Below are 13,123 nucleotides of genomic sequence, written 5' to 3'. Positions count from 1 at the left end.
AAAGCACAGAATTTAAGAATCACATTCTGTGATATTACATTGACATTTGTCATCAATGACATAAGTCAAACAAGTCAGTCTATCGTTCCGATTGTATCCTTCAAATTTTTAAAGAAGGATTGTTTATTAGTTATACTTTGCATATTTGAAACAATTCTGTTAGCAGTGAAATGACATCTGCAGCACGTCCAACTTTCGAGCCAGCCCGGGGAGGACAGGGCAGAAATGAGAAAGATCTTAGTGCTATTTCCCGACAGTACAGTAGTAGGGACTTACCAGGACATACCAAACTCAAATACAGGTAAAAATATATATACTACTACTCAAAGTTGAATAAAATACAACTTTACTTTTGTTGTGTAATAAATTCATCCAATTTTAATTTACAGAGAACATGGACAAGGTACAGTTGACGAGACTCGATCAAGAGATTTCCGAAAAGAATTAGAAGAAAGAGAGGGTAAAGTGGGAGGAAATAGATCCAGATTTGACCAGAACAAGCGCTTGAAACTAGACCAAGTTCCTGCAGCAAGTTTGGATGCAGATGACCCACTTGGAGAAAATTCTGAATCTGAAGAAAGCGACGATGATACTGAAGCGTTACTAGATGAATTGAACCAGATAAAGAAAGAAAGAGCAATGGAAATAGCTAAGAAAGAAATCGAAAAACGACAAGAAGAAGAGAGGATAAGAATGGAGAATATTTTGAGTGGTAATCCCCTGTTAAATCATTATTCGGCTGGAAGTGCCAAAACAGACCAAAAAGTGAAGAGAAGATGGGATGACGATGTAGTTTTCAAGAATTGTGCAAAAAGTGAACCTAAGAAAAAAGCAAATGTATTTATTAATGATTCTTTACGATCGGAATTTCACAAGAAGTTTATGGATAAATATGTCAAATAATCTTACGTGTTATTTGTATAGAAACAAGTTTGTGATGGAATTGAAGAACTCATTTAAAGACATATTTGATGTTTATCAATATATTCTTTTCTGTATAGTTAATAATTTTTTATTCTAAAATGATATTTATACCGTTACCTTTCATATTTGAAGAGATGATGTGTATAGTCAAATTTTTCTATAGCAAAATTTTAATTTGGAAGGTCAGAAATAACGAGCTTGAAAAAATATTTTGAAAAAATTTTTTTATTCTTCAGCCTGAACAGATGTTATCTTATGAATTAGTCAATTTTGAGTATTGCCATCGACACATTTCTATTAACCAAATTCATGGAATTTGTTAAATTCAGGAACAAATATCTTCAACTATAAAATTCAGAGAAATGTTAAAAATGATGAACTACTGGCAAATCACGTTTCGAACATTTCAACAGGCGGTTCAGATAGTAGGGATAAAAACAAGACAATTTTATGCAATAAAAATTATTAAATTAATTTAGTTAAGGCAGTTCTCATTTTCAACATAGTCGATTTATATTTTTCAAGGCCACAATACATAATTATCTCTAACAATAAATATTTGAAACAACTTTACCAAATCACAGATCTCCACTGAAATTTTCAAGATGGGGTTAAAAAATGTAAGATTATTGAAAAATTAATTTAACGTTTTTTGCATAACATTGATGTTCTTCGGTTAATTTTAAAGTTCTAAAAACTAAAAGGAATTCAATTATAAAATTTATTTTGGTGCATTTCAGAGAAAAGTATCACATAACATTGAGTTGCAAGTCTGTTCTTAAAAGCGCACATGTATTCCCAAAAATTTATAAATGCACCTAAAAATTTAGGTGAATTGATAAAACTTGCAACGGTTCGTCTTGGTCAATTTGAAATGAAAATAGAATTTGTGAAAAATACAAGCAAATAACATATTTGAGCACGAAAGTAGGAGGAAATAGCCCTACTCACAGGACCAAGACATGAACTTTTGCATATTAACTTACATAACACATTTTAATTATATAAAAATAATGAATCGTACATAATTTAAAAAAAAAAAGTCACTTTTAATCATCTTGAAGGGAGCTATTGAGTTTTCGCATGTAATGCATTATGTAGGGCCTGTTGTAATTCTGCAGCTAAAGATTGGACTACTGTTTGAAACAATGCTTCATTCGACTGCACCTGTCTCACAATATTTAACATTCTAACTCCTTCGGGTTTTGTTGGTTCCATAACGTCTCTGAAGAATGCTTCTGCTACAATTGCGATGATCCTAGGTATATTGATATTACCGGCTCCTGAAAAGAATTAAATTAATAATTAGTTTTTTATATCAAAATGAAACTCTTATTGGAAAACCTTTCATTTGAAGGATTATTGATAGAATTAGCCGAATATTCCAAGTGTAGTCTATTTTCATGGAAAGGAAGTAGTTTTACGACTTTTAAAGTATTTTTTCAATACGTAATGTTGAGAAACTTATTTTGCCAACTAGTTAGTAACTCAAAGAAGTTGTCAATAGTTTTTCGTCTTGTGACGTTTTTTTTTAACCGGTAATACATCTGGAAAATTTTTATTTTGGTACGAATTTTCATTTATTTTTTATTGCATTACTTACTAGCTACCTGTTCACAAAGGGTAGTGTGAGTTATCATTGGAATGAAACACATCATTGCGCTATTGTTTCGATCATTTTTTACATAATGAGATTGTCTCTAATATTCAAATTCAGAATAGTCAACTATCTAATACAATTATACATTATGGCTAGCTAATAAGGGTACGGTCTGTATAATTTCTCAAAAACCGGTGACTGTTTCCTCAAACGTCGGTGAGTTATCTGTCACCAGAGCAACCATACTTTTTTTCTGGTTAGGTGCGGTAACCACGCCCACTCCGGTTGACAGTTGTCATTTTAATATTTAGATTATTGTTTATGAATATTTTCCATGACATCTAACACTCAAAACTTTATTATTTTAATTAATTTATTAAACGGCAAGCCAATTTACAATTAAATAGAAGGATACAAAGTAAAAATACCCTTCAGAGTCATTAAAAACTATTAGTTATTTACAAATTAAAAGAGATCAACCATTTATAACCTCCAACATTCTGTCAAAGAAAAATTTAGTTGACCATTGACAAGTGTCAAGCGGTCCGTAAATATGAAGCAGGTTACCTGAAACATTGAAAACCGCTAGTAACCGCTCTGAAATTCTAGGCGATATACGGACCTTACCCAATAGCTCCATGATGTCGACCTTAATAAAGAACCTATTATCGAAATTCTCATCGATTCTACTCACCTAAAATGAGTGGATTGTTCTGCTCTACCAAATCACATAAATAACCATAAACGTGTGGGGCCTCGTCGGCATCTTCGATGACAGGAAGCCAGCTCAGCCACATCGGCAACAGTTCGTCCACGTTCGTGATGGCTGCAGGCTTGAACTTCATTATTTTCGTCAGGGCAGAAATTGCATTCTCTGTTGCATTGATATTCCGCTGATCCCTCGATTTGGGGTCCTGTATGATTTCGACCAACGACGGCACGGCCTTGGTCAGTTCGTGAACGTACTCGTCGGGGCCCATCTGGGCCAACACCCCCCAACCGTAGGCGGCAGCCTGCCTGACCTCGCTGCTCTTGTCCTTGACGTACATATGGAAGGCCGTGATGAATAGACCCTGATATTTGGCACTTGCGGGTCCCGTGAACTCGACCAGATCGTCGAACACGCATATACCCCATTGGTGATCAGCCCAAGCCTTGTTCGGTTCAAGCAGTGCTACGAAATGGTTGCATATCTGATCGAAAAATGGTAAAAATTGTTCTCTGTACGAAATGAAAAGTGCATGTATCAACTCTGAAATTTTGCTCAGCAAATAAATGTCGTCTGATTCCTCGTCTTCTAATTGTTCCTGGACAATCTGGAATTAAGTATATTGTTAGTGGTGCTACTTAGAATATATTCTGTTTTGATGTATGATTGTTTATAATAGAAGTGTAGAAGGCATTGAAATTCTTTTGTACAAGTATCATACATTATTTCCTTCAATTCACTGAATTTTTATTGGAATCTATGAAATATTACCATAAATACTGTTTAGTGAGATTCGCATTGAAAAATGTTGGTTGGCAGAATTGTTTTTCTCTAATTCTGTGGTTATTCCGTTCATTCTTCCACATCTTGTAGAACAAAATCGTGCGAGAATATATCAGAAACGCACAGTTTTCATGGTAATATTTTATTATTCTATGTTGGTACTCCGAACTTTCCGCCACGGCTTTATCTGTCAATTCATCAATTTGCCTTAAAGAAATCAGTTCTGCCAACCAACATTTTTCAATGCAAAAATCACTAAAATATATTTATGGAAATATTTCATTAATTTCAATGAAAATGCAATGAATTAGAGAAAATAATGTATAATACTCGTACAGAAGGCTCATTCTACCACTCGTTCATTCCAAAACTCGCCACTTCGTGGCTCGTTTTTGAATTTTGAACTCGTGGAAGAATATCAATGCCTTCTGCACTTGTATTATAAATAACTATTCTGTATACAATATTTGACAGATAATTGATAAATGCGTGACAGGAAAGTTCTGAATACCAACATAAAATAATGAAATCTGTGTGAAACTGAAATATTCCCTCAAGATTTTGTTCTAAAAGGTTTAGCAGAATGAAAGTACTTATCACAGAATTAGAGAAAGTGCCTTTTCCTCGTACATATGAACAAAATCAAGCGGGCATAACTGTTTCATAAAGATTTCATGGTTATATTTCATTATTATATGTTGGCACTTGGAACTCTCCTGTCACGGATTTTTTATTTTCTGACAAATTTGTGATACAAAAAACCGTTCTGCAATGTGACATTATCCGATACAAAAATCAATAAAGGATATATATATAGAAATATTCTATTAATTTCAATGAAAATTTAGTGAATTAGAGAAAATAATGTGTAATACTCGTACAGAAAGAAGGTTTTGCGGTTATTTCCATCAATATTAAATTCCTTTGTTTTAATCGATTTAAAAAGCTCTAGTAATTATTATTCTTATGTCGTCAAAAAGCCATTTATAGTTTCTCACCTCATCATAATCTTCATCCAAAACCTTCGAAACTCTGTCAGTAGCCCTTTCAAAATGTTCCTTCATCAATTTATCGATCAATTTGAGTAGCTCATTCATAGAATCCTGATCCAGGCAACCGATTCCGAGTTTCTCGATACACCTTGCCATCGAGTCCAAGAGAATCATCATTACTTCAGTTTCCGGTTCGGTGTCGAGAGCCTTCAGCAGTTCCGGACAAATGTAGTTCCACATGGCCTGCACAAAGGCTGGACCGTTAATGGCTGCAGATTCCAAGAGCCAAGGCAGGGATTCTGCTGCAGCATTTCTAACATCGTCGTGGAAGTAAAATTTCAACATAGGCACCATCAATTTGACCGTCTCCTCTGCATACTTGGCGAAAGCCTCTTTCAGTTCTCTCGCATAACACACAAGCATCATACATGCGGCAGCTTTATCCTCCAAACCTATGAAAAAGGATTTAATCATGAATTTCTAACCTAACTAGTGGACCAATAGACAGCAGAGCAATATTTGTGGATCCACTGTAATTCATTACCATCCTATGATCTACAACCAATACAAATTCTGTCAAAACGCCAACCAATATTCTGCAACTTGACATTGATTGTCAAAGTCACATAACCTTTAAAAAATTACCTATCCTGATGTCTAGTGTCACGATAATACTACAGGATCGGCGAAGTTTGATTGAATTTTGAATTGATAATTTAACCCAACTTTTAGAATATTCAGAGAACATTAAATTTTCTCTTACCTGCAGTTCGTATTCCGAAATTCTTCTGCTCGCCAAGTGAAACGAATTGCCAGTCTTCATCACCTTCAACACCCTGCATATCCTCATTATCAAGAAGTGCTATATCAGGTTTCATGGAAGCTGTCCTCATAACTGGTCCCATAACAAGGGGTAGGTATGGTTCAAAGTTCCTTCCAAGAACCTAAATCATAAAGTTGAAACGATTACATTGATTGTTCTGCAGATTTGATGAAAAACCATTTTATTTGAATCCAATGCGCAAAATGTTACCTTGCATATTCTGGACCATGCCGATATCATATAACTAGTTTGTGGATCGTCGTCTGGTAGATCGACACCGTCACCATGTGTTTTCAGTAACATGTCCATTACTTCGCGTGCATCGTTTTGGAATTTTTCGCTTCCCACAGCAACACCGATCAGGGTGACGCATTCAATGGTCTTTCCTGAAGTAACAGAATAAATACTGATTCAGACAATTATCCACTTAATTGATCTACCAGCTAATAGATCTACAGCACATACTAGTTTTTCATTCAGTGAATATGATAGACTCTGAGTTAGGGCTGGGAATCATGAATGAATGATTTGAATATTCGAATAATCATTGAATAATTATTCGAATAATTGCATTTTGCATTATTCGAATAATCATGAATATTCACTGAATAATCAATGACTACTTTTCTATTCATGAATAATCAGTGAATAGTCGAGTATTCACTGAATAGTTGAATAATCAATGACTACTTTTCTATTCATGAATAATCACTGATTATTCAGTGAATAGTTTTCTATTCAGTGAGTAGTTAGATATTTATGAAGTTACGAATGAAAGTTTGAATGATCACTTGACTCACTATTCAGGAATGATTAAAACAAGGTTTTGTGATTCACTACGGACAAATCGTTTTATTAATATTAAAATTACTGGAAATTACATAATATTGAAATTGATAGACACAATTGAATTAAAATTATTATTCATTTAATAGTAGTAGAAAAAGATATTCAGCCAAAGAAAAATTAATAAAATTTGGATTTCATCAATAAAAAAATTTAAAATGGAATTTAAGATTCTAACATATGAATTTACCAATAAAGAGTTCTAATAATAATAGTATAAGATTCTACATTCGTAAATGTAACCTTGCCTTCCTATTCCGTATGCATTGACATTTCTAGACAATGCTCTATTTCAGTGGTCAAATATTGTTTTATGTATTCTGAATGGCGAACCGACGAATCTTTATATTCTTTTAAATCTATGGTCTTAAAATGTACACACATCGACTGAGACTGAAGTAACATCCTTCCCTAACAAAACTGAATCAGAAAACAAAGTTTTTTGAAAATTCCGTATAATTGATCAGTATGTGTATTCTTGAAGAATTCAATGTTCTCAGAATCCGCTTGATCATTCTTTTTGTACCCTTAGACCTGTAAAGGGTCTATGTAGAATGTAGATTGTATTGTCCCAGCGAAGGTTTTACTGCGTCTATTTAAGGATCTATTGTATTTTGTACGTTGTCATGTGATAAAAAAATCTCTGTATTTACCAAACGACAATTTGATTATAAAAACGAGACCGTACTAATTTGAATGACAATTTATTTGTTTGGATTCCGAACACTGACAGGAGAACCAAAAATGGCGGTGTGTGACGTCACACTAATAGAGTGTATATGGCGAGAGGCAAAACACCAAAACCAAAAGGGTATATTCACTCATCAAAACGCTCGGTTTATTGGTTCATTAAAACATGAGTTTAATCACTGAATATTGACTAAATATTCATTGAATAATCATTGAATAATCACTGAATAATCATTGAATAATCACTGAATAATCATTGAATAATCACTGAATAATCATTGAATAATCAACGAATAGTTGAATATTCATGACTACTCATGAATAATCAAGCATGAATATTTGTTTGAATGAATTATTCGAATAATCGAATAAATTTATGGATGAATATTCGAATACAAAAAGGCGAAAAAGTCCCAGCCCTACTCTGAGTACCTTACAGCGCTATTGATTTAAGAATGAAACAATAAAGTAGCTGCTAGTATAACAATTACCTCTCAGGAGTTTCAGCTCGTCCTTATTAGCATTCAAGATGATGTACTTCAAACAGGGCATCAGTCGGTCATAATAGGCAATGAATTCATATTCGGCAGTATCAGCTACACTCGCAATAGTAGTAACCACTTGTTCCAACACAAGTTTCGTGCCCTTTTCAACCAATTCCTTGAATTTGGATGAGAGAATAGCTTCCAGTTTACCCATCAATGTGTCCAAGTAACCCGTGAGGATGTGCTTCGGGCAATCCTCGGCAAAGTTTACAAGAGCCGCACCTAGAAAACGCCAAAGTTACATCATAAATTAAAAAAAAGGAAGGAGATACTATAAATTATACAGGGTGTTTTGATTTGTTTCCGACAAACTGAAACGGGTGATAGATCACATCATTTTAAGGAAAAAAGTTCCTATGAACATGGGTCCGGAAATGCTTCGTTTCCGAGATACAGGGTGTTAAAGTTGAAAAAATAATTCGCGTTTTCTTAAATATCTTTCGACTGATTCCAAATAATTGCATGAAAGTTGGTACATAGGGTTTTTTGAGGTGAGAAATTCAAATTTGTGGTCGATTTGGTTGTATTTTCTAGAGGGCGCCACTGGCAATCATTTCGTCCCCTTTAAACCGTAGCAACTTTTCTGTGCTACCCTGTACGTCATTCTGGACTAAAAAAATCGATTCCCCTGACTTTTCTAGTTACAAAAGGTATAACTCATTTGCTAGGGGCAACCGTTTCAGAGAAAAACGCATTTAAAGCCAAATCCATATTTTTGTAATCTCTAAAACATGTAGAAACAAATTTGTAATGATTTTAAATTAAATATTTTTTAGAAGTAACAATTTAGAACAAAACAAAATAACATAATAATTTTTAAAGAAGGTGTTCGAAATGTCCACGTTCTGTTGAATGCACAAATGACATCTTCAAATGATTGATTGTTTTACATTCAACAATTGTTGCGGCAATAGATTCAAAATGGCTATACACAATGACAGATTTAAAGTGTGTTAGGTTCAGATGTCATTAATTATAATTATAGTTAACTAAGTTAATAGCTTATCAACAAATACAGGAAAATGGTATTGGTTACCAAAGACCCGAACGAAGCATACAAAGAAGAAATCATCTACAGAGAAATAGGATTTTACAGACCTTCGAAGAAAATAAAAACTCAGTATTCGTAAAGCATCCCAACAACGCAATATTTCAGGAAACAGAATATTCACAACACTCAAAAACAACAATTACATAGCATACCACTTCTACTTATTAGTGGGCAATAGAAAATCCGCATGCATTTCGCCTTAGAAATTTTCAAAATGAATTTAAATTTAATATTTGAATAGGAATAATTTCATGAAAGGATTTCGAAGCAGTCAAAACATATTAAAGAAAACGCGAATTATATTTTCAACTTTAACACCCTGTATCTCGGAAACGAAGCATTTCCGGACCCATATTCATATGAACTTTTTTGCTTAAAATGATGTGATCTATCACCCATTTCAGTTTGTCGGAAACAAATCAGAACACCCTGTATATGAAAAAATGTCATTATTACCTGCATGCGCCTGTACTCTTGGGTTCTCATTGTCTTCCAAAAGCATGCATAGTGTAGGCACAACAGTAGCATGAAATTGTTTTTGCAGCACAGGTGCGAAATCTGTGGACATCTGACCAATGGCATTACACGCCGCATACCTCACTCGAGGATGAGGGTCTTGCAAATATGTGAGGACACCCTATGGAAAAAATCGTATGAATTAATAAACATTTTAAAATTCGAAATCAAGATAATTCAACTTGAACTTAGGAATATCCTGTTGATCTGAATTCCTACGTACTTGCATAACTCCAGGAACTCCATTGACGATTTGTCCTAGCATATCCTCCATCTGCTTGTGACAACCTTCCCCGATGGCACTCAATGCCATAAGGGCAGCATATCTCTGTCTCCAGTCTGGGTGCGCCAACATGGCAGGTATTTGTTGTGTAACCAAAGGTAGAATAGTCTTTCCACCTGAAATCAACGGTTTGTTAACAATCGAGTTTCTGACAGTTTATCATTCTTTATCAACTTACCTAACCCACAAGCGAGACGATCTAGTGCTGCCTCTGCAACAACGTGGTTGGAATCGTTTTCTTCGTCAAGTAGTTCGTCAGACTTGCTCCAATCTTCCTCCTCTTCGATATCGGCCATAAACTGGAGTATCACAGGAACTAACTGGGCAATATACTTGCCAGCATTCTTCCTTACCATAGCAGGCGCCATTTCAGCAAGTGAAACCATCACCTTGAATTCAATAAATGTTTCAACTCTCAATTTTTCAAATATTTCTCAAGAAAATTGAACTTATAGGCGCCGCCAAAACACAACTCTTTTTCCCTAATAAATAACATTTCACTCAAATTAGGGCCAGTTCCATAAATTTAAGTAGTCTCCTTTTCTGATATTAGTCTTTTTAACAAATGAACATGTTTTATAAACCAATTTTAAGGTTGAGGAAAGCTTAGAGGTGTCCTTCATCATAAAGTCCAGATAGTGGCCGTTTATGGCAAAAAAAAAGGATCACCTTCTATGACTCAAGACGTAACCTCAGTCTGTCAATTAATTACCCTTGTTTATTTTCACTTTATTCACAGAATACTAAACCAGTCTTTTTCTTTTTGTCAAAAAATTCAAATTTCTATGAATTATTAAATGCAAGCAACAAATCCCTAGTCTCAGAATAGCCAACCCTAGGAAACTTGGCAGTTACAAATAAAACAAAGCTTTCTCTGAAAAACAGACTGATTATGTTTATGGAACCGGAGCCAATTTCAAGCTTTTTTTAAAGGTGACTTTCTAATTGTGATCTTTACCAAAAGGAGCCTTTCCGCATGGATTATAGAACAACCCTCAATGTTTTCAAAATTCTAATCTATGAGACACATCACAACATCCATATTATGATATTTCAATATTTAGTTGTTTCAGATATTCGCCCCCTTATCTTACCTCTAGGGAGAGCTGCCTCCAACTATCAATCGCTGAACCGTCACTGAACAACTTCATGCACATCTCATACACAGGCACGATTTGGGGTCTTAAAAATTTAGGTACAGTTTCAGCCATCTCGATGAGTAACTTGAGGAGTGTATCATCCAGTTGCAGCTGCATGCTCTCAGCAACGACCATCAACATTGGCAAGAGTACATCATTGAAGTGTTTCAAAACCTGAGTTTCCTTATCATGGATGATTAGAAAAGATCCTACGGCCCTCACGGCTTGGAATCTAACGTCATAGGGTTCTGAGCTAGCTAAGCTACTCATCAACATCTGCTTTATAAGATCCAAATAGTTGTTCTGCTGGTTTCCAAACACTCCCGGCACACTGGCAAAGAGACGGAGAGCAGCCTCTTTGTGAACCGGACTTGGCGCGTTCGCACATTGAAACAGAAACTGTAAAAAAATTAGTAAGCAATGTTGGTATTCGAATAATTCATAAGATACAAAAATGTTTTCATTAAATCCTAATTTTTAAGAAAATGAACAGCACTGAAAAAAATTAGTTTTTTCATAGTTATTTGAAATTTGAATACAATTATTACATCATGAAAAATGGGGTCATATTCATATAAATTTTTAAAAGTCCTCTAACTCGTTAATTTAGAACGTTATCAAAATGTAAACAATTAATTTCACCAAGTATATGTTTCACAGCATGCAAATTAATGCAAAATGAACACATCCAATAATTTAATCAAATTAAATAGATAATGAAGAGATTTGAATTGGATCCCCAACTTTTCTACCTCTTGATAAAATTCATTGTAATGATCAAGTTTTGAAAAGTTGACAACAAAATTGAATTTAAATTATCTCATAAGGATTACAAGAATTCTCTTAAGCTATTTTGAGACTTATTAGGATGTAATACAAAGTTAATCCAAAGTAATATCAAAACTCCTGGCTTAATTCCAAAATGATTCATCAATATTTCAACAGAAAGATATAAAACTTACTTGCAAAAATTCTGGCCACTGATTATTTCCGTCATCATCAATTAAATTTCTTGCTACTTCTGCAGCCACTTCACAAACTTTGTTACGGAGTTGAACAGACTGTTGTTCATTTTGTATAGCCAAGATAACCTGTTGCTTAAGTTGTAATTGGTTATCTGGCGAAAGTTTAGGGTAGAAGTCTAGGAAGTCATTGGAAAAAATTCGTCTCAATAATACAGCGCTCATTTGACGCGCTTCTTCAGATAGGTTCCCATCTTGAATGGCAATAATGAGATGACTCACTTTGGAGTCAATAACCAAATTAGAATAAGCTTCCTAAAACAATGAGTAATAAAAGTGTGAGGGTTAACATAGACTTATATTAAAACATAGCATTAGTATTCGTGTCAACAATCAAATATTAATTGGTAACACGCCTATTTGGCGGTTTTTCTACATTAGCCGCACAAAGAGAATTACACAAATAAAGAAATATTTTAATGACATACTTGAATTCTATCAAATTGAAAGGCATAAAGAAGAATGCATCAACAATCAATCACCAAGAACAGTAAAATATTATAGATACACCACGCTAAATTCGCACGTTGTTTTACAAAAAAATAATCTAATATTTTGACGGTTCTAACAATTGCCGCGACTCTAAATTTCACATTCTAGTAGTTTTTTAGTAGATCTATCATTTTGCTTACCTCAGCTTGGGATCGGATGTTATTATCAGTAGACAATAGAGAAGTTAAAATTTGGTGAAATTGTTCTTTATCGGCGGCCATGGCGCCTTCTTCTCAAAGAAAATGACAAATGACAGATACAAATGCATGTAGCCTATTTGTCATCATCGTGCCATTGCATAACCATAGAATATAATTGAAATAAAAATAGAAAAGCATTATATTATTTTTCTGTTACATATTCCATTGTTAACCCTTTCAAATTATTGAATTCGGATAAATCTATAATTGATAAAAGTTGTTTGATATCAATATTAGGAATATTGAAGCCTATATTGTTTTTGATATAAATATATTGTTTTTTATATAAATATAATTATTTATTAGCTTCGGAATAAAATTTGATTGTAACCAATGGCGCCACCTGGAAATGCATTTAACAAAAGTAAAGGCTCTAACAGCATTGTGCGATATCTTGTATATTCATTCGAATGATTACATTTTTTTATGTTGGAAAAACTGAATTTAAGATAATATATAACATTTTATTCAGGATTTATTCTATCTCTTTTTTTTATCTATAATTTGT

At 33.9% G+C, this 13,123-nt stretch overlaps 2 protein-coding genes across 2 annotated transcripts; one reads left to right on the top strand and one right to left on the bottom strand.

Moving 5' to 3' along the window:
* The first annotated feature begins 59 nt into the window (after positions 1–59).
* Positions 60–1,005, top strand: LOC123679309 (protein CWC15 homolog A). Its single transcript, XM_045616835.1, has 2 exons — positions 60–301; positions 390–1,005. Exons 1-2 carry the CDS (start codon positions 171–173, stop codon positions 901–903), a joined length of 645 nt encoding a protein of 214 aa, XP_045472791.1. The 5' UTR covers positions 60–170; the 3' UTR covers positions 904–1,005.
* Positions 1,006–1,131: 126 nt separating this feature from the next.
* On the bottom strand, positions 1,132–12,703 carry LOC123679308 (importin-5). The gene is made up of 12 exons (XM_045616834.1): positions 12,556–12,703; positions 11,864–12,178; positions 10,857–11,300; positions 9,941–10,151; positions 9,703–9,878; positions 9,420–9,600; positions 7,859–8,134; positions 6,042–6,217; positions 5,772–5,952; positions 5,015–5,460; positions 3,219–3,840; positions 1,132–2,207 (listed from the first exon to the last, which is right to left on the bottom strand). Exons 1-12 carry the CDS (start codon positions 12,634–12,636, stop codon positions 1,993–1,995), a joined length of 3,324 nt encoding a protein of 1,107 aa, XP_045472790.1. The 5' UTR covers positions 12,637–12,703; the 3' UTR covers positions 1,132–1,992.
* Positions 12,704–13,123: the final 420 nt, after the last annotated feature.

Source organism: Harmonia axyridis, chromosome 4, assembly GCF_914767665.1.
Source record: "Harmonia axyridis chromosome 4, icHarAxyr1.1, whole genome shotgun sequence".
In the NCBI taxonomy this organism is placed as follows: domain Eukaryota; kingdom Metazoa; phylum Arthropoda; class Insecta; order Coleoptera; family Coccinellidae; genus Harmonia; species Harmonia axyridis.
The sequence above is the reverse complement of the archived record's forward strand: the minus strand, read 5'-3'. Positions and strand labels throughout refer to the sequence as shown.

What these genes read in the sequence shown, in the direction of transcription:
- LOC123679309 (XM_045616835.1), top strand. Translation starts at nt 171, where the DNA reads ATGACATCTGCAGCACGTCCAACTTTCGAGCCAGCCCGGGGAGGACAG. An exon ending in CATACCAAACTCAAATACAG is followed by an intron (nt 302 to 389) that starts GTAAAAATATAT and finishes TTTAATTTACAG; the next exon opens with AGAACATGGACAAGGTACAG.
- LOC123679308 (XM_045616834.1), bottom strand. Translation starts at nt 12,636, where the DNA reads ATGGCCGCCGATAAAGAACAATTTCACCAAATTTTAACTTCTCTATTG. An exon ending in GAGTTCCTGGAGTTATGCAA is followed by an intron (nt 9,601 to 9,702) that starts GTACGTAGGAAT and finishes TTTTTTCCATAG; the next exon opens with GGTGTCCTCACATATTTGCA. An exon ending in TTTCGGAATACGAACTGCAG is followed by an intron (nt 5,461 to 5,771) that starts GTAAGAGAAAAT and finishes CCTTTTTCATAG; the next exon opens with GTTTGGAGGATAAAGCTGCC.